This window comes from Macaca mulatta, chromosome 5 (assembly GCF_049350105.2).
Source record: "Macaca mulatta isolate MMU2019108-1 chromosome 5, T2T-MMU8v2.0, whole genome shotgun sequence".
Classification (NCBI taxonomy): Eukaryota; Metazoa; Chordata; class Mammalia; order Primates; family Cercopithecidae; genus Macaca; species Macaca mulatta.
The window spans coordinates 65,971,943-65,997,306 of NC_133410.1; the positions used below are offsets into that span (position 1 = coordinate 65,971,943).

General features: G+C 35.5%; 1 protein-coding gene across 3 annotated transcripts in view; it reads left to right on the top strand.

Moving 5' to 3' along the window:
- Positions 1-25,364, top strand: part of CENPC (centromere protein C) — a 71,452-nt gene that overhangs the window by 32,461 nt on the left and 13,627 nt on the right. For 2 of the 3 annotated variants that reach the window (XM_001099283.5, XM_015138619.3), the window contains exons 10-17: positions 3,548-3,839; positions 5,716-5,862; positions 7,364-7,449; positions 17,488-17,541; positions 18,741-18,845; positions 19,727-19,855; positions 20,455-20,550; positions 21,870-22,024. In XM_001099283.5, the coding sequence (XP_001099283.4) occupies positions 3,548-3,839; positions 5,716-5,862; positions 7,364-7,449; positions 17,488-17,541; positions 18,741-18,845; positions 19,727-19,855; positions 20,455-20,550; positions 21,870-22,024 (1,064 nt within the window). Of the gene's footprint in view, positions 1-3,547; positions 3,840-5,715; positions 5,863-7,363; positions 7,450-17,487; positions 17,542-18,740; positions 18,846-19,726; positions 19,974-20,454; positions 20,551-21,869; positions 22,025-25,364 lie in introns of those variants that run through there. The other variant, XR_013417519.1, reaches the window with a different exon arrangement.

Genomic DNA, 25,364 nt, shown 5'->3' on the forward strand with positions numbered 1-25,364 from the left:
TGAAACATTTATTGTTTTGGAAGAATTGTCACTTTTTTAAAGGAAATGATCCTGAAAAGATTTGTGGATCATAAGGTGGCATTCTCATACACAAATACTATTGACTGTTGGGCATTTAGATTAATAAGTGAAAGATTAGTACAACTATGGCATTGTATCTGTGAGGCCTTATTGCTATGAATTATTATTTTTTAATTTTTTTTATTATACTTTAAGTTCTAGGGTACATGTGCATAATGTGCAGGTTTGTTACATATGTATACATGTGCCATGTTGGTGCGCTGCACCCATTAACTCGTCATTTACATTAGGTATATCTCCTAATGCTATCCATCCACTCCCTGCTATGAATTATTAAATCATTGAGTTTCTTGATTGATAGCAGCAAGTATTTATTTTGTTACAGCCTTTGGATTTTGGAGTCAGATCTGAGTTCAAAGTATCACTCTTCCACTTTGAGTAGATTACTTTGTTTAGTTTCTCATTCTGTAACATGATTACCTCATTGAGTTTTTATAAGGTTTAAATGCTATTAGCATAGTAGGTTTGGCATAGGTTAGTACTGAAGTGTTAAATAATACTGTTACTGCTTTGAGGAGCTCACTTTTCTGCCCCAGGATGCCTGAAATGCTAAAGAAATTACCAGTGCATCACAACTGTGTCAGATGAGCACATAAATAGATGGGTAAATAAGTTCTTACAGAACTTGGATAAATGTGCTAGATCTCTGAAACTATCAAAAAACACTTATTTAACAGTCCTGAAATAGATGTTGGATTTTTGATCAAACTGGGAGTTGAAAAAGTGGAGGAATCCTTATATATCATATAGTCTAAACTGTCATCTGATGGGAGAAGAAATTGAAGTCTGAAGTTAAGAAGAACAACTTGACTTGCCCCCAGCCTGCGTGTAGTACATGTGACACTGTTGCCCTTTCATATATACGAAGAAATGTATGTATATGGAGTACTTGCCATGGGACAGGAATGAGGTAAAGTAGGACCAGGACTAGGGTAAGACAATGAGACACTAGGGTGAAAAATTTAAGGCACTCAGTCACAGGATTGTATTAGTTCGGGTTCTGTACTTGCACAGACCTAAAAATGAGCACCTTCTTGAATTTTCCAGCTGAGGCTACTCTTGTTTCACCATAGTCCTGCCTCTGTCATTAGGCATTGGGAATATACATAGATAAAATACCAGTCAATTACTTGGGGTCAAGGAATTAGTCTGCTGGAGGAGCGGGGTAGAGGTAAGTAAACAGTCGTATGTTGATAGCAAGCTACCTAAGACTTGGAAATTAGGGAAAGCTTCCTGAAGGATGAATTAGGAGTTAGCTAAGTGATTGAGTGGAGTAAGGAGGAAGTTATGGAATATTTTAAGTAGAAGTAGCTTGTGCAGAGATCTGGAGCAGAGAGCTTGATCTTTTCTTTTTTAAATTTAGCGTGCTTTAGAATTGTCTGGGGGCTTATTAAGATACGGGTTACTGGGCCCTGCTCTGAAAAATCTTTGATTCCCTGGGTCTGAGGTGAGTCATGATAATTTGCATTTCAAATTCCCAGATAATGCTGATCTTGCTGGTCTAGAGACTGCCTTTTGACAACCAGTGCTTTAGAGAAACTATAGGTAGTTCAGTACTGATGGCTTTTTTTGGTTTGTTTGTTTGGAGGGGGGTTTTGGGAGATGCAGTTTATGAAATAAGCAAATCTAGATGTAGATATGAATTGATGTTGAAAGTATTTGGACTTTATCCTGAAGCTATACATAATAACTAAAATAATTAAGCAGGGTTGTAATGATCCAGTTTTTGTTTTCCAAAGGTGATTCTTGCAGCAGTGTAAAGAATGGATTGAAAAATAACAAGACTAGAATGGGGGAGATTAGTAAAGAGACTGATATAATCCAGATATGAAATGATGAGGGCTTCTGCTGATGACAGGAGGGAGAGCTTGAAAGATTTGAAAGGCATTAATAAAGTAGAATTGATAGGATTTAGGGCATGATTGTGGATAGGAGTAGTAGTCTTGCATAATTCAAGTTTCTGATTTAGATATCTGGATAGAATAGGTAGTTGTATTTTTCATTAAGATAGGAAATAAAGCAAGAGAGGCAGTTTTAGAGGAGAGCGGTAGGTGGATATTATAGGTATCAGCATATAGATAGTAATTAAAGCTCTGGGTAGATAAGTCCTTCAAGTCCTTCCAGTCATAATACAGCCTAAATAGGTGAGTCTCAAAAATAAGCTAATGTTCATCTTTCATCTGATTCAATGTCCTGAAACCCTTTGGTTTAAATTTGTTAATTCTTCTCATGGCTTTTCTCCTAGAAAACCAACTAATACCACAGCTATTTATTACTGTCAGCTCTAACTTATGTCCACAATCTCACATCCCTTTTGACCACACTTATAGAAATATTACAACAAGTAAACCAAATTTATTCTTCATTATTAATTTTTAAATGTTTTCAGCACAAATCTGGTAACTTGGAGGGCTACAAGTTGATGATTCTCATATGTTTGGGGGTTTAGTCTCAACAGTTTCTTAATGGTTTCTATGTTGTTTTTCTTGATCCAACTAAATATTATTCCCAGATGGAATCAGTTTTTGACCCTCTTGTTCTACTCTCCTAGTCTTGACCCTTCTAAAAGTTTCTTGCTGTGGTTCCTTTCTTTTGTCTGCCACTAATGACTATGCCTGGTTACATAACTCCTGTAACAGGTGTTGACCAATTTGAACACATTTGAGTATGGTATAGAGCTATTCTTATGGTTCATAAAAAGCTTAGTGAGAGCATACCATCTAATGAATAGGGAAATTATGTCTCCCTTAAGGTTTTTCTCAGGACAGGCCTTATACAAGAATTTCAAGGATTGTGAGTGACATAGTTTAACATTGGACTGGGCCTTTCAAATTATCCAGCATGAATTTGAAAACACCTCTGCCACTCTGCTCAGTAGCAGAGTTTTCTGTTTACTTAGTATTTTCCCTATGCTAATTACGGAAATTTTCAACAGTTTTTTTAGGCCAACTTATTTAATACTAGACTAGACAACTTTTTTTTTTTTTTTTCTTGCAAGGAAGACTGAAGGTAGGAGTAACTAGGAAGCTTAAATAAACATAATTAAATATAAAATGCTTATAATGATAGAATTGACCTCAGCCAATTAAAATTATTAATAGAAAAAACATGTCAATGTCAAGCCTACTACCTCTGTTCCCACTTGGGTAATGAAGAAGGTATATGGAGTGAAAAGCTGAAGCTGTCACCTTGGGGAATATCCAATATTAAGGATGGCCAAAAGGGCGGTGGGCAGAGCCAGAGAGTGTTTCTTGAAGCCTGTGACAGATTTGAAGGACCTGTTTCATGTATCTGTAAACTGAAGAGCTACATTGTTTAAAGAATTTAATTTGGAAATTAGCCTATGAGATGTGTGTGTGTGTGTATGTGTATATGTTTATATGCAAATATAAATACTGTTGGTATTTCAGTGAGCCAAATCATCTGGACAAACATACTAACTTTAGGTTATCATTGAATCCTTCAGGTCCTGTTTATAGCAATTCTTCAATAAGAAATGAATTACCAGTGCATCGCAACAGTAGACAAAAATCTGCTAAGAAAACAAATCAGTCATCTAAGAATATTGGAGAAAAAACGATTCCACTTAAAAGGCAGAAGATAGCAACTAAAGGCAACCAAAGAGTACAGAAGTTTTTAAATGCTAAAGGTTCTGGAGGTACCGTTGGTCATGATGAAATTTCCAGTTGTTTGCTGAGTGAGCCATTGGAAAGTGATGAGGAAGACTTGGCTAAAAAGAAAAATCTTGATTGTTCTAGGTAATATCTGTTATGTGTATAATATAGTTACTTTTGTTGTTCAGCATTTAATAATTTGTGCTATTTAATCATTTATAGACAGGCAGTAATTAGCATGAAGAGCTCTACACTCTGACATACCCAGTATTAAATCCAGTCTCTACCATTAGCTGGGTGACACACAGGCAAAGTAGTACTCTGCACTTGTTTCCTGATATTAAAATAGGGAGTAGTACATAGCACCTGGGATTATGACTGTTAAATTTAATAAGATATTGTCGTCGAAGAGTTAAACTTTTTTTTTTTTTTAAAAGAGACAGAGTCTTCCTCTGTTGCCTAGGCTGGAGTACAGTGGCATGATCACAGCCCACTGTAACCTCAAACTCCTGGGTCAGGTAATCCTTTAGCCTTAGCTTCCTTTGTAGCTAGGACTACAGGTGTAGACCACCACACCTGGCTAATTTTTTAATTTGTTATAGAAATGAGGTCTTGCTTTGTTGCCTAGGTTTGTCTCGAACTCCTGGTGTGAAGTGAATCTCCTGCCTTGGGCTCCCAAAGTAGAGATTCACAAAACAAACAAACAAAAAACACATAACATAAAATTTACTATCTTTATCTTTTTTAAGTGTATAGTTCAAATTGTTTCCTTTTAAGTGAGATTAATGTGATTTCAATAGTTAGGAATATAGCTTAATACTTTTCTTCTTAGGATGATAATAGTTAACATTTTTTTGAGTTCATACTATGTGCCAAATATTTGCTAGATGCTTTTAATGAATTCTTATTAGTTCCAAAAACCTACTGAGGTAATACATACTTTGTGTTAGAAGCAGTAAGGCGCTGAGGATATACTGAAATAAATGGCAGTGTGTCCTAAAATATATTAGTGTATGTCATTATAGTGCATAAAGAAATCCCATACACCTTCTGTTTCACTTTTTCGGGCCATTCTCTGCTTTTGTCTCTCTTTTTTTTATTATGTTGCTGGAATTTGCTAGTATTTTGTTGAGTGATTCCAATCTGTAGCTTGCTTTCCTTCTGTTGTCTTTGTTTAGTTTTAGTATCATGGTAATACTGGCTTTATACAATGAATTGGGAAGTATTATCTCTCTATTTTTTGAAACAGTTTGTAAATAATTTGTCTTAATTCTTCTTTGGATGTTTGGTAAAATTCAGCAGTGAAGCCACCTGTGCCTGAGCTTTTCTATATGGGTAGTTTGTTTTTGATTACTGATTCATGGTATTTTGAGACTATTTCCTCTTGAATCAATTTTGATAATTTGTGTGTTTCTAGGAGTTTGTCCATTTCATCTAGATTATCTAATTTGTTGGCATACAGTTGTTCATAGTATTCTCTTGTAATCACTTTTATTTCTTTTGACTCGAATGGTAGGACCCAGGAGGATACTAGAACCTGAAGAAATATACAGTCACTAGGAATAGTGTATCTTGTTTGCATATATTTGGAATAAACTAACTACCAAAGAGATGAGCTGAGTCCCTGTGAGGACCCTATTGCCCCTCAGTAGGCTGACTAGGGATATCAAAGAAGACAGTTTTAGTTGTTTATGGATTCTCCAGTAAAACATCATAGATTAACTGTAATATATATCATAAGCCACTTATACATAGGATCTCCTCATGTGCCTTTCACCACCTTCCTGGGCAGGTGTCTTCTCCATTCCTCTCATCAGAATTTTTCAAATTAGGACTCTTGGTAGGTCCTAGAAACCAATTTCCTTCCTTAGCTAGTTGCAGATGTCAGAGCCTGAACAGGGTGATCTGATATTCATTATAGCCAATATTGTATTGTCTTTGTACCCACCCGTATATTGTTTCTGGAAGAAAATTTTATTTTGAAGAAGTATAAACACTCATACATTTATCGTTTTTATAGATCTACAAGAAGCTCAAAAAAGGAAGATAATGTTATGACTGCACAGCATGTTCCCCTAAAGCCTCAGACCAGTGGATATACATATAACACACCAACAGAATCAAGCTTGGATTCTGGAGAGCGTAAGACTTTAGTTTTAGAGGAAAGGTATGCATGTATTGTAAGGATAATAGTTACATATATTAGTTACCCATTGCTGTATAACAGATTACCCAAAAACTTTATTTTAATTTTGTTAAAGGCTTAAAAACACTTACTGTTTCATAGTTTCTATGGGTCAGCTATCTGGGAGGCTTAACTAGCTAGTTCTGGCTCGGATATTCTCAGGAGGTAGCAGTCAAGATATCTTTCTGGTTTTAGTGCTTTAAAGTCTTGTCTGGAACTGGAGAATCCACCTATAAAATGTCTCACATCGCTGTTGGCTGGAGGCCCCAGTTCCGTTCTGGCTGTTTTCAGTAGATCTTAGTTTCTTACCGTGTGGCCCTCTCAGCTCCTGAGTATGGCAACTGGCTTCCCACAAAGCACATGCTCCAAGAGAAGATGTGACTATGATGGATATCACAGTGTCTTTTAATGACTTGTACACTGTCACTTCTACTTTATTCTGTTCATTAGAAACAACTGATTAAGGCCACACTACATTCAGGGAGAGGTGGAATTAGGCTCCACCTCTTGAAAGGTGGTGTATTAAAGAATTTGGACATACAATGTTAAAATGACACATTTAGTGATCAAATTGAATTACCTACTCTTAATTATATCTGATGTCATATAACCTTTTAAAAAATTAATAAAAGGTAAATTTTAGCAAATTCTCAGACTTTTAAGGGATGGCTAAGATTTCTTTACTATTTGTGAGGTTATGACTATGCTTATCCTGGGTTCATAATAGGTAGAAAGAGACCTAGGACTGGGAGAGGCTGAATCGTCTGTGACAATTTCTGGACCATATTTTAAATTCCATTGGTTTTTGGCTGTAGTTATTTTTTGTTTGTTTTTTTGTTTAATTAAGATATGATTTTTTTTAATAATTTGATTTTCACCACAGTATGTTATCATTTGAATTTACTAAGTCCATAACTCTGATCTATAAGTCATAAATTTAGTACTTATGATGCTCAGCCATCAGTTATGGGATGAAATTGTAGTCTTTGTTTAATGCTGCAAGTACAGTCAGCCTTCCATAACTATGGGTTCTGCATCCACTGATTCAACCCTTATGGATTGAAAATATTCAGAAAATAAAATATAAAACAATAAAAAGTGACAATATGACATTAAAAATAATGCAAATAAAAATACAGTATAACAACTATTTACATAGCATTTACATTGTATTAGGTATTATAAGTAACCTAGATATGATTTGAAATATACAGTAGGATATGTGAAAGTAATATGCAAATACTGCACCATTGTATATAAGGGACTTGAGCATCCTTAGATTTTGGTTTCCACGGTGGACGCTGGAACCAGTCCCCCACAAATACTGAGGGATGACTATATATTCTTGGTGACTTATAACATCACTATTGGTTTTATAAGAAAGACTTATGGCAGTTTTAGGAGAAAAATGATCGTTAAGGCAAATACATTAGATATATGCATTATAAAAGCATTAATTTTGTGGTTTACTTTTTTTCTTAAGTGGACCTTCCAGGCTCAATAATAATTATTTAACGTCTGGAAAGAATAATAACGATGTGGATGAGGAGGAAGTTCATGGAAGTTCAGGTAAACTATTGTTTTTTGGGTTTTTTTTTCTGTCTTGATTTTTATGGCATTATGAATATGGAATAAGGAGTGCTATGTTTTGTTTCCATTGTCACTGTTGGCGAATGTATATTGAGTACCTACCTTTTAAGACCCTTAGTTAGAGATTAATAAGACGCTGTACCTAAGTGAGAGACAAAGAAAATGAGTGACAGTTTTTTAAGTAGAACATAATGAAATATTGGCACTTAAGGTGTCTACTCCAGTATTTAAAATTGTTAAACTGATAAGCGTATACATGAAGCAGATTAGTCATCTGTTGATGATTACTGAAGCTGGGTGATGGATATATTGGGTCCATTATACTATTTTCTCTATTTTTAATGCTTGAAAGTTTTCTTTGTTTTTGTTTTTGTTTTTGTTTTGTTTTGTTTGAGAGAGAGTATTGCTCTGTCGCCCAGGCTGGAGTGCAGTGGTGCAATCTCAGCTCACTACATCCTCTACCTCCTGGGTTCAAGCAATTCTCCTGCCTTAGCCTCCCGAGTAGCTGGGATTACAGGCACATGCCACCGTGCCTGGCTAATTTTTTTGTATTTTTGGTAGAGATGGGGTTTCACCATCTTGGCCAGGCTAGTCTTGAACTCCTGACCTTGTGATTTACCTGCCTCAGCCTCCCAAAGTTCTGGGATTACAGGCGTGAGCCACCATGCCCAGCCTTCAGTACTTGAAAAATTTCATGCTGAAGTTTAAAAATGCCTCTTAATAGAGAATTTTATAATTTTTTCATGCTCCTAAAAATGCATGCTTGATTGTAATCTGTTATACTTTTTTTCTAATAATCACTATTCTTTTAACTTTTTAATTTTTCTCCCATCATTAGATTTATCGTATTTTCTCTTTTAACTTGAATGCTTTCTGTGTTTTTCTGCTTTTTCTTTGATAAAGAAGCAGCATTGAATTTCCCTCAGTATAGTTTTGGCTTAATTTTATAGGTTTTGCTGTGTAATGTTATTGTAGTGTACTCTGAATTGTAGCGATTTTTCTTTGACCCAGGAATTATTTAAGAATATGTTAGTTAAGAGCTTGGTCTCCAAGGTCATGGATCTGGGATTGGTTGTAGCTCTACTACTTACTTGCTACGTTATCTTTTTCTTTTTTTTTCCCCATTCACCACTGATCAGGAAGCATCACTATATTATCTTGAGTAAGAAATTTCAGTGTTCTTAAACTTCAGTTTCCTTATCTGTAAAATGATATCAGCTCCAATACCATAAGCTGATACAAAGATGAATACGTGTTCTTTGCTTAGTTTAATATCAGGTGTATGTTAAATAGCCAATTTTTGCTGTTATTCTAAGAAGTTGTGTTTTATTTTGTTCTTTTATTATTTTCTAGTTTCATTTTATTGTTCTGGAAAACTTGGCCCATATTATTTATTGTTTGAATTCATTAAGTGTTTTTCTGTGTGTTCTAGTGGATGCTTAGTTTTTATAATTTTTCCATTGGTGCTTGAAAAAAGAATAATTTGTATACAGATGGAGATTCAAAGATATATGTCCAGTTATTTCATTGGTAGCGTAAGTGGATATATTTTTTTGAATATACTTTAAATATTTATGGAATTCTTAAATATGAAAAATTATGGAATATTTACTATATATTATTTTAAGGGTAGGGATATGTCAGTGAACAAAACTGACAAAATTTTCTGCCCTCCTGCAGCTTAATTTCTGGAAGAGCAGGGTGGCAGACAATATAAAAAGATAAAGTTTATGATTTGTTGGGTGTTGAGAGTAGAGAAATAGAGCAGGGTTTTTAGGGTGGGAAATTAAGTTTACATTTTTAGGTAGGTGGGCAGAAAAGTCTTCACTAAGGAAGTGATCATTTGAGCAAAGATGTAAAGAGATGAGACAGCAAACCATGCAGCTGTCTGGGTAAATAGTGTACCAGGTAGGGGAAAGATGAAAGGCAAACGTTCCAATGTGGTAAAGAGTCCATCTTGATTGAGGAACACCAAGAAGGCCAGGGGGTTAGAGCAGAGGAAGAGTGCGAACGAATAGTAGGAAAAATGATGTCACAGAGGCAACAGAGTGAAAGATCACATAGGATGTTAAACGCAAAATTTTACTAAGAGAGATGGGAAGCCATTAGAGGGTTTTGAGCAGAAGAGAGACATGACTTGACCTGTATTAACAGAATCACTGCAGGTACTGTGTTAGGAGTTGACCATTGGAGTTGAAGGGACAGGAAGGTTTGAAGCAAGGAGACTAGCTAGAGAGATGTTGAAATAATCTTAGTGAGAGATGTTGGCTTAGACCAGTGTGGTAGCAGTAGAAGGTGGAAGAGGATTTTTAGGTATTTTTGAAGGTAAAGTCAACAGGATTTTCTGATGGACGAGATGTGGTGTATAAGAGAAAGAGAGGTGTTAGAGAGAACTTGAAGGTTTTTGGCCTGAGCACCTGGAAGAATGGCAATACTACTACCTGATCTGGGGACTATTGGGGAAGAAGCAGATTTGGGGGAAAAGAACATGTGTTAGATTTGGACATACTAAGCTTGATATTATTCTGAACCTTTGTATTCTTTTGATTTGAGATCTATTAAGGACTACTAGAATTGAAGTAAAGTGTTCCCACTACAACTGACTTTCTCCTTGTATTTTCTGTAGTCTTTGTTATGTACATTTCAGTGCTGTTTCTGATCACATAAGCCTTCATATGGAGTGTACCTGCTTTGGTCAAATTTATCTGCTTCGTTGTGTTAAATGCTTTTTACTTTGTAGTTTGTTTTGTCTAATATTACTATTGTGACTTCCGCTTTCTTTTGGTTGGTTGTTATTTCTTTGTTTCTTATCTTTTTATTTAACTTATTAGAGAATTTAAAAAGTGGCTAAGAAACAACACATGATTGAATTGTTGTTTTTGACTTGCTGTGTCAGTACTTTTTCCTTTAATAAAATATTTAATATGTATACACTTATTGTCAACAGATATATTTGTTACTTCTTTGTAAAGTTGGTAGACATTCTCACATATTCTAGCAAGGACTCAGGATTTTTTTTCTTTTTAAACATGATGAACCACCAGCTAAATAGAGAACATAATCTTGAGTCATGATCTTTTTTTCTTTAAACTATTGCTATTTGCTTCATGAGAGTTAATGCTTATGAATAGAAATTTGAAGGCAGCCTTATTTCTTCTTTGTAGATAATCTGTTTTCTTCCATCTCCATACTTACTAGGATCCTTTAATCTTTGAAATTTAGGAGTTGTCCCTTGCGTTAGTCACTTAAAAAATAATTTATTTGAAATGATTTCAGTCTTATACAGAAATCCCATATCCCCTTCATCGAGATTTCACAATTGTCCTCATTTTACAACATTTTCCCATCTGTCTCCCTGCCTCCTCTAATAAATACACATGTTTATTATCATTCATCTTTTTTTCTGAACTATTTGAGAGGGAATTGTAGACATGATATATTATTTCCCTTAAATACCCCATAATGTATTTCAGCAAGAGAAGGATATAACTACCCTCGAACCATCCAAATAAGGAAATCAGCGTTAATACAACACAGATTCATTCACAGACTCCATTCAGATTTCACTAGCAGTTCCTTTTCCCTTGCAGCTCCGGATCCAGTCCTGGATCTCAGTGTTTCTTCTTCCTCCTGGTTCAAGATCCAGTCCTGGATCATCGACTGCATTTAGCTGTCATGTCCCTTAGTTTCCTTCAACATGGAACAGTTTCTTAGTTTTTTTCCTAACTTAACTCATGATCAAATGTGTGCCATTTGTATTGACAGTAATACTACAGAAATGATGCTATAGGGTTAGGAGTTAGGGGTTGTAATTTGTGCATCACACAGGAGGCACACAACGTTCACCCATCTAACTGCATTATGCTTTTGTTTTTTGTTTGTTTGAGACGGAGTCTTGCTCTGTCACCCAGGCTGGAGTGAAGTTGTGTGATTTCAGTTCACTGTAACCTCCACCTCCCAGGTTCAAGCAATTCTCATGCCTCAGCCTCCTGAGTAGCTGGGATTACAGCCACATGCCACCATGCCTGGCTAGTTTTTGTATTTTTAGTAGAGACAGGCTTTCACCTTGTTGGCCAGGCTGGTCTCGAACTCCGGACCTCAGGTGATCTGCCCAACTCAGTCTCCCAAAGTGCTGGGTTTACAGGTGTGAGCCACCATGCCCTGCCGACATGATGTTAATCCTGATCACCTGTTCATGTTATTGTCTGCCAGGTTTCTCTACTGTAAAGACACTGCTTTTCTCTTACAATTGATAAATATTATTGTGGAGTGATATTCCAGTACTATTTTAATAGCCTGTTTTTTGTTGAACCTCCATTCACCAACCTTAACATACATTCAAGACTCCCACTTGAATTATCAGCCATTAATGGTGGTACCACATTATTTTCTATTTTCTGTTTCTTTAATTCCTTTCCCATTAATTAGTTGCCAGTTTTTCTCCCCCATGCCAATTATTTTATTCATGATTCATTTTATTTGTATCAGTATGGACTACTGGGTTTATATTTTATCCCATGGGGTTGTAAAATCTTGATCATTTATTATGGTACTCAAATTGTGATAGATTTGGTCATTGGATTTTCTTTCAGCTGGTCTCTGTGTGCTTTTGTCATAATTCTCTGAATACTGTTTTTGTTTTTTGGCATAAGATGTTCCAGTCTTTTTCCTGCCCCAGCTCTGGGATCAGTTACTGCTCCAGGAAACTTAGTTCTTTTTAGTGGAGGATGGCATTTAGAAACCAAGATTTGGACACTCGATGTGATCCTTGTTTGGGATACCATTGCTTCTGGTCTTTCTCAGTGTACAGAGATAGGAAATATACATACACACGTACACATAGGTACACACCATATATAATACAGGCATCTGTATCTATTTCTATATTTATATTTATACAGGCATACCTTGTTTTATTGTGTTTTGTGTCATTGCATTTTGGAGATACTACATTTTTCACAAATTGAAAGTTGTGGCAACCCTTTGTTGAGTAAGCCTTATTGGCACCATTTTTTTTTTTTTTTCAATAGCGTCTGCTCACCTTGTGTCTGTGTGTCACATTTTGGTAATTTTCACAGTATATCAAACTTTTTCATTACTATGTCTTTTATGGTGATTTGTGAACAGGTGATCTTTGACATTACTATTGTAATTGTTTTGGGGCACTGCAAACCACACCTACATAAGAAAGTGAAAATTCATGTGTTCTTACTGCTCTGCTGACTGGCCAGTTCCCTATCTTTCTCCCTGTCTTCAGGCTTCCCTATTTCCTGAGACACAATATTGAAATTAGGCCATTAATAACCCTACAATGGCTTCTAAGTGTTCAAGTAAAAGAAAGAGTCACACGTTTTTCACTTTAAATCAAAAGCTAGAAATGATTAAGCTTAGTGAGGAAGGCATGTCAGAAACCGAGCTAGTCCAGAAGCTAGGCCTCTGGCACCAAACAGCCAATTTGTGAATGCAAAGGAAAAGTTCTTGAAGGAAAAGAAAAGTGCTACTACAATGAACACATGAATGATAAGAAAGAGAAACTGCCTTACTGCTGATACAGAGAAAGTTTCAGTGGTCGGGACAGAGAATTAAACAAGCCACAGCATTCCTTTAAGCCAAAGCCTAATCCAGAGCAAGGCTCTAACTCTCTTTAATTCTGTGGAGGCTGAGAGAGTTAAGGAAGCAGCAGAAGAAAAGTTTGAAGCTAGCAGAGGCTGGTTCATGAGGTTTAAGGAAAGAAGCTGTTTCCATAACATAAAAGAGCAAGGTGAAGCAACAAGGTCTGATGTAGAAGTTGTAGCAAGTTATCTAGAAAATGTAGCTGAGATAATTGAAGGTGTCTTTACTAAACAACAGATTTTCCCTGTAGACAAAACAGCCTTCTATTGAAAGAAGATGTCATCTAGGATGTTCATAGCTAATGAGAAGTCAGTGCATGACTTCAGAGCTTCCAAGGTCAGACTTCCAAGGTGACTCTCTTGGTAAGGGCTAATACAGCTGGTGACTTTAAGTTGAAACTAGTGCTCATTTACCATTTCAGAAATCCTAGAATCCTTAGGAATTATGCTAAATCTACTTTGCTCTATTAGTAGAACAACAAAGCCTGAGTGACAGCACATCCATGGCAATGCACCAGGCCACCCAGCAGCTCTAATGGACTAGGATGAGGAGATTAATGTTGCTTTCATGCCTACTAAGAGAGCATTCGTTCTGCAGCCCCTGCATGGATCAAGGAATAATTTGGACTTTTAAGTCTTATTTAAGAAATAGATTTTGTAAGGCAGTAGCTGTCATGAGTAGTGATTCCTCTGTTGGATCTGGACAAAATAAATAAACCTTCTGGTAAGGATTCACCATTCTAGATGCCCTTAAAAATATTTGTGTTTCGTGGGAGGAGGTCAAAATATCAATATTAACAGGAGCTTGGAAGAAGTTGATTCTAACCCTTATGGGTGAATTTGAAGGATTCAAGACTTCAGTGGAGGAAGTAACTAGATGTGGTAGAAATAGCAAGGGAACTAGAATTAGAAGTGGAGTCTGGAGATGAAACTGAATTGCTGCAATTTCATGACAAAATTTGAACAGATGAGGAGTTGCTTCTTATGGAAGAACAAAGAAACTGATTTCTTGAGGTGGAATCTACTCCTGGTGAATATGCTGTGAACCCTTGAAATGACAAAAAGGATTTAGGATATACCATGAACTTAGTTGATAAAGCAGCAGCAGAGTTTGAGAGGATTGATTGCAGTTTTGAAAGAAGTTCTGCTGTGGGTAAAATGCTATAAAACAGCGTTTTATATTCTCCAGAGAAACTTCATTATTGACTTATTTTAAGAAACTGCCACAAGCATCCCAGCCTGATCAGTCAGCAGTCATCAACAATGAGGCAAAATACCCTACCAACAAAAAGATTAAAACTCACTGAAAGCTCAGATGATAAGCATTTTTATTTTTATTTTTTATTTTTATTTTTTGAGAATGAGACAGAGGCTTGCTCTAATTCCCAGGCTGGGGTGCAGTGGCATGATCTCAACTCACTGAAACCTTTTTCCTCCTGGGTTCAAGCGATTCTTGTGCCATAGCCACAAAGAGTAGCTGGGATTGCAAGGTGTGCACCACCACACCCAGCTAATTTTTTTTATTTTTAGTAGAGACGGGTTTTCGCCATGTTGGCCAGGCTTGTCTCAAACTCCTGGCCTCAAGTGATCCACCCTCCTGGGCCTCCCAAAGTCTTGGGATTACAGGCATGAGCTACTATGCCTTGCTGATCTTTAATATTTTTAGCAATAAAATATTTTTAAATTAAGGTGTGTGTACACTGATTTTTTTGGATATAATGCTCTTGCACATTTAATAGACTATAGTATAGTATAGACATAACTTTTGGCTGGGCATGGTGGCTCACGCCTGTAATCCCAAGACTTTGAGAGGTGAGGCAGGCAGATCACTTGAGCCAGGTTGGCGACCAGCCTGGCCAACATGCCAAAAACCTGTTTCTAAAAAAATACAAAAATTAGCTGAGCATGGTGGTGTGCATTTGTGGTTCTGGCTACTTGGTGGGCTGAGGCGGGAGAATCATTTGCTCCCAGAAGGTTGAGGCTGCAGTGAGTCTCCATCTCACCACTGCACTGCTGCCTGGGTGACAGAGTGAGACTTTGTCTCAAAAAAACAAAATAAAACAGCCAAAGAAATAGCTCTTATATTCACCAGGAAACTAAAAAGCTGTTTGACTTGCTTTATTGCAGCATCTGTTTTATTGCAGTAGTCTGGAACTGAACTGGCAATATCTCTGAGGTATGCCTGTATTTGTATGTATGTATGTATGTATGTATGTATGTATTTATTTATTTTAAGATGGAGTCTCCCTCTGTCGCCCAGACTGGAGTGCAGTGGTGCGATCTCGGCTCACTGCTACCTCCGCCTCTTGGGTTCAAGCTGTTCTCCTGCCTCAGCCTCCTGAGTAGCTGAGGTTACAGGCGTGTACCACCACGCCCGGCTAATTTTTGTATTTTTAGTAGAGATGGGGTTTCACCATTTTGGTAAGGCTGGTCTCGAACTGACCTCCTGATCCACCCACCTCGGCCTCCCAAAGTGCTGGGATTACAGGCGTGAGCCACTACGCCTGGCCGCCTGTATTTATTATAAGTTCACATTTCTACCCGCTCTTCCAGTCCAACATAGACTTCCCCTTTTCCATTTTTATAAACCTCTTCTCAAATAGTGACAAACCTGACTCCCATTATCCTCAGTATATTTACTTGTTTCTGTGATTCCTTATATGACTCTGACGCTGCCTCCGAGGCCCAGTGTCACAGGAGAATTTCCAACAGAGATGAGACCTCTGCTTGTTCTAGTGGAGACTGCGTGGGAAATTGGATTTTTGGGGGTGGGGGTACACAGATTTATTGAGCTAGACTTCACGTACCATATAATTAATCTACTTATAGTATACAAATCAATGATATGTAGTCATTGACACAATCGATGTTAGAACGTTTTCATAACCCCCAAAAAGAAACTCGTTTACCCTTTAGTAGCCAACTTTCATTTCCTTTCCCTGGGCCTACCCAATTACTAATCTACTTTTGATGTCTAGAGATTTGCCTATTTCTGACAGGGAAATTAGATGTTAATGATCACTCAAGTTTCTTCCAAACCAACAATTTTATAAAATAACTTTTTTTTTTTTTTTTTTTTTTTGCTTTCATGGACTCATTTGAGAATATGATAAAAGCTCAGACCCACTTTTCAGGGAAAAAAGGTATATATTTCATACAAAATTGTGTTTGCAGTTTTAGGTGGTTCACAGACATTGTGTCCCAGTTGTATATTGCTGTGTAACTAACCACCCCAAAACTTAAAGGCTTAATACAATGATTGATTTATCTTTCATGGTTCTGTGAATTGACTTGGCTTAGTTGGGTAATTGTCACTTGAGTACACTTATCAATTTATAGTTAAATGCAAGCTGCTGGGACTGGAGTCATCTGAAAGTTGAACTGCGTTGGACATTCAAGGCAACTTCCTCACTTATATATTTGAACCCAGCTAGAAGAGCTGGGACATTGAGGTTGGCTAAACATCTCTTTTCCTCCATGTGGCTTTTCCATGTGGCCACATTGGGTTTCCTTACAGCATGGTAGTCTTGTGTTAATCTTCATATTGTTGCTGTCTTCCCCTAGACTGAGATCCCAAGACTTCTAGATGGAACCTATAGATTATATTAGGACTTAGCCTTTTAAGCCCCAGAACATCATTTCTGTTGCATACTATTAGTTAAGCAAGTCACTAACTCCAGCAGAGATTGAAAGAGAAGGGAACAATATTCTACTTCTTGATACAGAACATTTGTGCATAGAAAGGGAAAGAAGGGATGACACCATCTTTAGGTGCTAGTTACCAAAGTTGAGAACCCCTAAGCTCATTGGCACACTGCTAAATTCAGTACACTTACACTATTTTAGAACTTTAAGGAGAAGTTACAGGTAGTTCATAAATAACATATTAATTATGCATTATCAGGCCCTATATTTTATCCACCAGTGGCTTATTTCCATGAGCAATAGAAAATCTGTGTGGTTTTTTTTGTTTGTTTTTTAAACTGTTACACTCTTTAGAATAAAAACCAAGGTTGTCCAAGGGAGCGAATATAGTCATGAGTTTTTAAGTTTCTGTTTCTGGTTGATCCAGTAAAACCCCTTCCTCATCCCTCTTTTCCACTTGTCTCCAGAGACAGAAACTAAAAAGCATGGTTTCAGGCTGCTAAAGGCCTAAAACAAAACAAAACAGAACAACAACAACAAAATAAGGCGGATTGGACAAGCTTGCGATGATATTCATTCTAGCAAAATCTAGAGAAATAGTTCTTTTCCTTAGTTTTTATAGTTGAGCAGAAGCAGTAATAAAATATATTATCAGGTCAAACTTTATTTAAAATCCTCATACTGAAATTGACCAGAAACACATTTTAATTTAACATAGAATTAGCAGTCATTTCTTGTGATACTATCTTGCATTTTGTAGATAACTCAAAACGATCTAAAGTGATACCAAAGAACAGAATCCATCACAAACTAGGTAAGAATATTTTTCTTTTTTAATATTTTCATTGAGAAAAATACTTTCGTTGAGTTTCTGTTTCTAAATATAAGTTACTTTTCTTAAGCAGGAAAAATACGATTACTTGGATTAATTGGCAGATAAATTAAAATTATGCACTTAGTTTTTATGAATTTCGTAGTAAGTCACCACAAGCCACTGAATTAGTCTATTGTCTATTTATAAATCCTATTGCTCTCTCACTTTTTGCCCCATAGTAGGGGGCATGATCCTCCCTTATCTATGAAGCTAGGGTGGATAATTTTATCAAAGAAACTATAACTACCAAAAAAAAAAAAAGAAACTATAACTACCAGGTAGATGGCTTCCTTGACAGCATCTCCTTCCACTTTAATCCACTTAACTCCTGAACAAAGCAGTAGCTAAGGTAGTAAGTAGACAAAGCTGAGAACTGTGGAACCCATGGAGAGGCCCATGTAAAGATTAACAATCCATGGTTCCCAAAGAGATATTTACCAGTCAAGATACATGATAGTTCCCACCTTTCTGTGATGTTGAGTGGCTTTCCATGTTTCTCCCTTTATTTGAGGCTGTGAGTGCTCTTGCATTCATACTGAGAGATTACCAGAAGAAGTGAAGCTTTCTCTCATTGCCTTACTCAAGAACTTAGATCTTGTCAGTATTTTGTGGGCCTATGTGATGAGAGACTGCTATACCTCTCAATACTTAATGCTTGTCTTGAAGTGAAATGATGAATCAGGAGTAGGGGGGAAATAAAAATGTTCCTGAGCAGGGCTTCAGTATATACAGAGGGGAACATTGAGCATTATGCCTAAGAGCAGTAGGCAACTTCTCATTAGCTTCAGGATAGCTTTAGCAAACAAAAGTAGATAAGAACATGGGAATTTGAAGATATAGCCAACAAACTCAATTTAGTATACAGAACTTTGCATTGTTCAGATAAGATGAGTGGACATTTAACATTGTCAGCACTGAGTATTATTAAATTTTTAACTATTTGCCAATTTGATAGCCTGTGTTTCCATTGGCATTTCTTTAATTATTAGCATAAATATATGTTTTTTCTAGTCTTTTGTCTAGAAAAACATTCATATTTTTAAAAATAAAGCATTCATGTTCTGAAAGATAGTCTTTCCACTGCTAAGTGCCATCAACTAAAAAACATGTATACACTTTTGTCTGACATCTTTTTATAGTATTGCCCTCCAACACACCAAATGTTCGCAGGACCAAGAGAACACGTTTGAAACCTTTGGAGTACTGGCGAGGAGAGCGAATAGATTATCAAGGAAGGCCATCAGGTAAAACTTATTTATGTTATAATGTCTGTCAATAAGAAATTTGTTTACTATGTGCCAAATGCTACACTACATGTTTATATACGTTACCTTACTTAATCATCACCCCCCAAATTTTGATAATAGGATTTAAATTCATTTTTGTCTGATTAATGTAGAGATGCTGATACTCTCTCTTTGGTAGCTGAATGTTATTCCTGTATTATCTGACAAGATTTCCAGTTGCATAATATAAAACATTAGATTAGAACATGAAAAAATTGTAACTGGTAAAGGTAAAGTAGTTTTCATTATTTTTCCTATTAACCATTTTCCATTTTCTCATAGTTTTCTACAGAGTAGTGTAGGGTGGGCAAGAGAGTATAGTGTTCATCTTAGAGTTATTTTCTTTCTTATTTTTGTAGAGATGAGGCCTTGCTATGTTGTCCAGGCTGGTCTCAATCTCATGGGCTCAAGCAATCCTCCCGCTTTGGCATCTCAAAGTGCTGAGATTGCAGGTATGAGCCATTGTGCCTGGCCATATTTGTTTCTTTGGCGGATATATCTAAGTCAAAGGACTAAACTCAGGTGGATTTCTATAAATAGTTCATTGCTAGCCCTCCTGCTTTTTTTTTTTTAAAGCCTCTGCTGATGACTGTTGATTTCAGGCGAGCAATAGGACCATCTAATCATGTTCCATCATCTAATCCTGTTTTATCAGCCTCTGATTTAAGGTGGTAGAGATATAATGAAATTGGTTGGTATTTGTGTTATTTTAACTATTAGCTGCAGACATCTATATTCTTTGGTACTTTGAAAGGAAATATGCCGTATTAAATTTAAGGAGTTTTGTTGCAAGATTTTCTCTTTCCCATGTACATTTTACTTTTTTTGTTAAATTTTAGGAGGATTCGTGATTGGTGGGATACTGTCTCCAGACACAATGTCGTCTAAAAGGAAGGCAAAAGAAAATATTGGAAAAGTCGACAAAAAGTCTAATAAGAAAAGGATCTGTCTTGATAATGATGAAAGAAGTATGAACTTATTTCTGAAAGTAACTTTTAGATTTTATTTTAAATAGGAGTACTTTGAGAAGAAGCTGTTTGCAAAATATGAAATTTACTTCCAAAAACTTCAGAAATAATACCATAGGTAAAATTCATTTTTTAATGTCTACTTTCTTCCAAATGGAAAGTAAGCTAATTTTATTCTTACAAATTATTAATAGCATATTGTAAATTTCTTCATGAGTAAATTGCCCAGTCAAATGAAACCTACCATTCCTATGCCCAAACTATGGTTAAAAAAAGACATTTCTAAAGTATATTATATACCTCTATCTCACTTAGAGATTATGCAGAACATCACTTAATTCATTGACGATGCAAGAGTTTACATGTTAAGGCTTACAGAAAATAGGAAGTTTAGGGTATTTGCTTTTATATTAAATCATTATGGGTTTTTAAGTTTGAATTTTTGTTTATCAGAGTGATTTATAAATAGGAAGATACTTTTATGCTTTTAACATTTTTCTTTTATAACTTCTCTATAGCTATATTTTGTACTGAACTTTTTTAGGATTGAGAATAATTTTAAGTAAGTAGTTCATATTTCAATGGTATTTCTTTTGCAGAGACTAGCTTAATGGTAAATCTAGGTATACCTCTTGGAGATCCTTTGCAGCCAACGAGGGTAAAGGACCCAGAAACAAGAGAGATTATTCTCATGGGTAAGATCAGGGATGATATTGAAAATACTTAATTAAACAACTGGTAAGAAAACATTGCTTGCTTGATGGTTGGCCTCTCTACTTTCCCTTTCTCTCCCCAATTCTATCAGTGCTAAAGTCCAGAAGAGAGTCTAATTCCAATAAGCAGCCTATATGAAGACAACTGTAGGGGAATATTGATGTCAGACAACTCCAGGGTACACGTAACACCCTGGACTTGTTCTCTGGGGCACAAGTGCTACAATCAGGAATGTTGTCCACCCCCAACAGCGTCTAGGCCTTCTTTGACCAGGAGGACACATGGGAACAGAGGCTGTTTATGGGGAATTATAGGTAGATAGTTGGCAGACTCAAGGATACTCTTACCATGAGGCCAGGCAGGGATCATGGGTAGGGCACAGACAAACTTTTGGGCCTACAGGTGGCAGTAATGTTACCTGGAATATGAATCCTTTGTGAGGATGACTAACAAGGGCATCAATCAGTTGTACAAATGCCAGGTTTAACCTTAAAGCTGGTGCTGCAAAGTCATGGAAGCCTCCTGCTGTATTGAATAGGTATTAAATATTTAGTCTCTAGCAGGTCATGTAAGATGCCCAAGGGATGGGTTATAGTGGGATAGGAGTTTATGTATTACTCAACTGTTTAACAACCAGACTCTATATATATATATATAGAATAGTTTATTAATTATAGATCTGGAAAGGTTTGTTAAGTGATGGAAATTTTTGTAAGTGAGGTAGTAATTTATGAGCGACCATTAGAGCTCTGCTTTCTCACAAAGTTTACCTAATAAAAATTATTAGTCAAGCAGGAAAAAAAATCTATTGGCATGGTGATGATACATTGTGGTTTATGTCAAACTTTAAAAATAAAGAATTCTTTTTTGTATCTCAGCTAATTTTATTTTCTGTCTCAGTTCCTATAATGCTGCCATTCGTATTCTTCAGCTGGTACTAACAATGCTTACTTTTTGCCAGAAAATATTTTAAATAATTTACACACATTAACTCATTGATATTCACAGCAGCTCATTAACATCGAATAGATGAACTTATTATTATTTCATTTTACCAAAAAGGAAATTGAGGCACAGTGAGAGAGAGCTTAAGTTAACTTGCCTAACGTCATGCAGCTTTTAAGACAGAGACAGGATTTGACCTCTGGCATTCTATCTCTAGAGTTAATGATCTGAAACGGCTCTGTCTCTCTAAGGCAGACTTATATCCAGAAATAACTCTTTATTACATGTATGTTTATATGTTATTAACCAATATCATTGCTGTTGTTTTATATTTGTATTACTGTTTTGCTCCTAGATCTTGTAAGGCCACAAGATACATATCAATTTTTTGTTAAACATGGTGAGTTGAAGGTATATAAGACATTGGACACACCCTTTTTTTCTACTGGGAAATTGATATTAGGACCACAAGAGGAAAAGGGAAAGCAGCATGTTGGCCAAGATATATTGGTGAGTACTTTTTTTTATATATTTATGTTTCACTATTGGTAGAACTCTGATTTATTGGATTTGATGAGACATTAAAATGCTGTTTCCTCAGAAATGAAATTCTATTACTACACCACACAGAGAAAGATTTTTATTTGTTAAATCTGTTTAGAGTCAACTAACCAACAGTTATTTCACAGTATCTGTTCCCTGCATAGCACTGTATTCTTTTGAGATTCAGAAATGTAAGCAATGTTCTTTACTTAAAAACATCTTAAATATAGGTTTGCAAACAAATCATTAGAATTTTAGTGCTGGGGGGGATTATAGAGATTAAATCTAATTCCACATTTCTATGATAATGCAATGGAGAAATAGGTTTAAAGACTTCTTAAAAAATCACTTATATCCCAATTACCCTGATTTGATCGTTACACATTGCATACAGATATTAAAATGTGACATGTACCACAAAATTATGTAAAATTATTATATATCAATAAAACAGTAACCTGAGAAAAAAGTAAGTAAAAATGAGTGAGATTATAAAAAAACTACTTAACTATTTAGCAATAGACTCAGGACTAAGAGCTAGTTGCTTCAATAAGTACTAAATAATATACTATTATATGTAACAATATTACTGGCTGAAGTTGTAATGAGATTCAAGGTCACTCAGGCTCTGTCTTCTTCTTTCTCTTTATCTCCTTCCACTCCCATCCCCATTTAGAGACATACACCTCTGCAGCATTGGTCTGTTTTATATGTGTGTGTGTGTGTGTGTGTGTGTATAGCAGGAATATTTTATATATATATAAAATATTTGTATTCTGAGTTCAAAAATTGTAGAATATAAAATTTGAAAAGCACCAAATTTTAAGAATATTTAACATTATACCAGCAGTTAAAAAAATATAACTAAGGAACATTTTTCAGTATCTGACATTTCAGGAGTCTGAAATTGTGCTACTAAAGTATCACATTCAGAATGATTCTCTTTACTGACAGACGTAAAGTAAATTCAGAAAGGAGGGAAAAATTGTGAACACCCTTGAGTTTATATTAACAAAGAAGGGCAAATTTAGGCAAGGCAAGGAAAAGATACATATGAAAGTCAAAGATTGTTACTACATCAGTATAGCTAGAATCATGATTTAAAATAATTTAACAATATTCATTAATTCAAACTGAAAATGTTATAGGCCTCCAGTTATTATTATGAGTGAAAATAACACATTTTAAAAGCATAGAATGGTCCCTGTATAATAACAAAATAACTAATAATGAAGATAAATATGAAATATCATCACTGAACTAATAGCAGTTACCTATTAAACTGTAATGCCTTTATTATACAAAAGGAAATTTGAGTAGTAGATGTTTAAAAGTGTGTAATCTGGCTAATATTCAAAGGAATACACATTTAAATCCAAATGACACTTTATAGTTACTGAGTTAATGGAAATTGTTAGAAAAATATTCATACCCTGTGACCTGTGAATCTCATTTCTAGAAATTTTTCCTAGGGAAGTAATTTGAAAGTTCAGAGTGAGGGGTGCTGAACATACGTAGTTATTTATGGAATCATTGATGGTAATTGCAGAATTAGAAACCACTACAGTGTGCTACAGGAAGAAAATGGTTGCATTTTAATTTTGACTTAGTAATGATAAAGCATTCTATGATATAATAAACAGTTATACAGAACTTAGGTGTTGCAGGCACTGCACTAAGCACATGAAAATTAGTTTGACATTTTATTTTGAAGAATAGCTGTATATGAAGACCCTTGGGATAAACATTTAAGCAAATATACAAGATAAAAGTTCTTTGTATATACTATCTATTTGTCTAACTAGAATTTAAAAAATGTAAATAAAATCTTGAAGAGAATACATGTTTTACTGTGTGATTATGTAGTTATTTTAGTTGATTTTATTTCTTCTATATATTACCTTTAACTTTTTACAATGAAAATTAAAGTTGAAGTTTTTTTAAATAAAACTAATATTTTTACGTTTTAAAACATGAAGCACACTTACAAATATATGCTTTTGAAAAAAATAATGAAGAGAACAAGATGGAGAACCAGCACAGGCCATTAACTCTCTTTCAAACACTACTAGAGAATATTTAAAAGAGTAGTAGGTTTATTAAAATCAAACTACAGAAGAATTTACAAATTAATTATGAGAGCTGGTTGTAGAATTTCCCAGGAGACAAGAAGGAAATTAAAAAGTAGAAAATATTAAAGTTAAATAATGTAGAGAAGAGAGAAAAACATGCCTAAATTCAAATAATAAGAATTTCAGGCGAGAGAAAAAAACCCAATGAAAATATTCTTAAAATTAGACAATGAATGTTCTAGAGCTAAAAAAACAAAAAAGTGACAGCAACCTACTTAAAAGAACCAGTTCCTTGGAGGAATGCCTGATTCTAGGCCTGAAACTGAGCTTGGAGTTGATAGCAAACTACTAATCAGAAACCATTACGATTGGGTCATGTTTCAGCTTCCAACTTGAAGATGCTACCACTGGCTGACTAAGGATATGAAACTTGAGTGTTAACAAGAATAGCTTCAGTAGATTGATATGTATCAATTATATCAATCCATGAATCTGTAAGACTACTACTACTGCAACAGCAACAAAAATTTGTTACTGTTGGAGGATTCTAGGAAGCCAACTCACTTTAACAACTGATTCTGCCTTTTCTATATAAACTCTGCTATTAGATAATCAAATAATAGATGAGATGTTTGTTCTTACTAGAATAATATTCCAGCTAATGAGTGAAGAAGGAATGTTTGAGTTAAAATATTATGATTTTGCAATCCCTGATAAGCTATTGGGATCTAGGCATCAAGGCCCAGCTAAGTGGCTGACAGATATCTAAAAAGAGTACAACCAGGCATTATGTGCCTCCTGATAGAAAAATACAACACTATCCAAGAAGTAATCTTGCCAACCCCATGCCTTAAAAAAGAAAAAAAAAAAAAACCCAAAAGCAAATACAAAACCTGAATCTGGTCAAGTCTCTAGATTTAACTTCCAGGTTACAAGAAATAAAGGGTGGTGAAACCTTTCAAATGATACCTGGGGATATAGTCAACAAAATCCACCTGTATGAAGATTTTTATGACAAACTGCTTAATGTTTTCAATAAATTAAATGTAAGAAATAAAAAAAAAGAACAAGGTAGAACCTAGGGAATCAGGGTTTCTCAACCATGGCACTAGTAACATTTTTGATTAGATACTACTTTGTTGTAGTGGGGGCTCTCCTGTTTGTTGTAGGATATTTAGAAGCTTACCTGGCCTCTACTTATTAGATTCCAGTAGCACCGCTCTAGTTGTGACAGA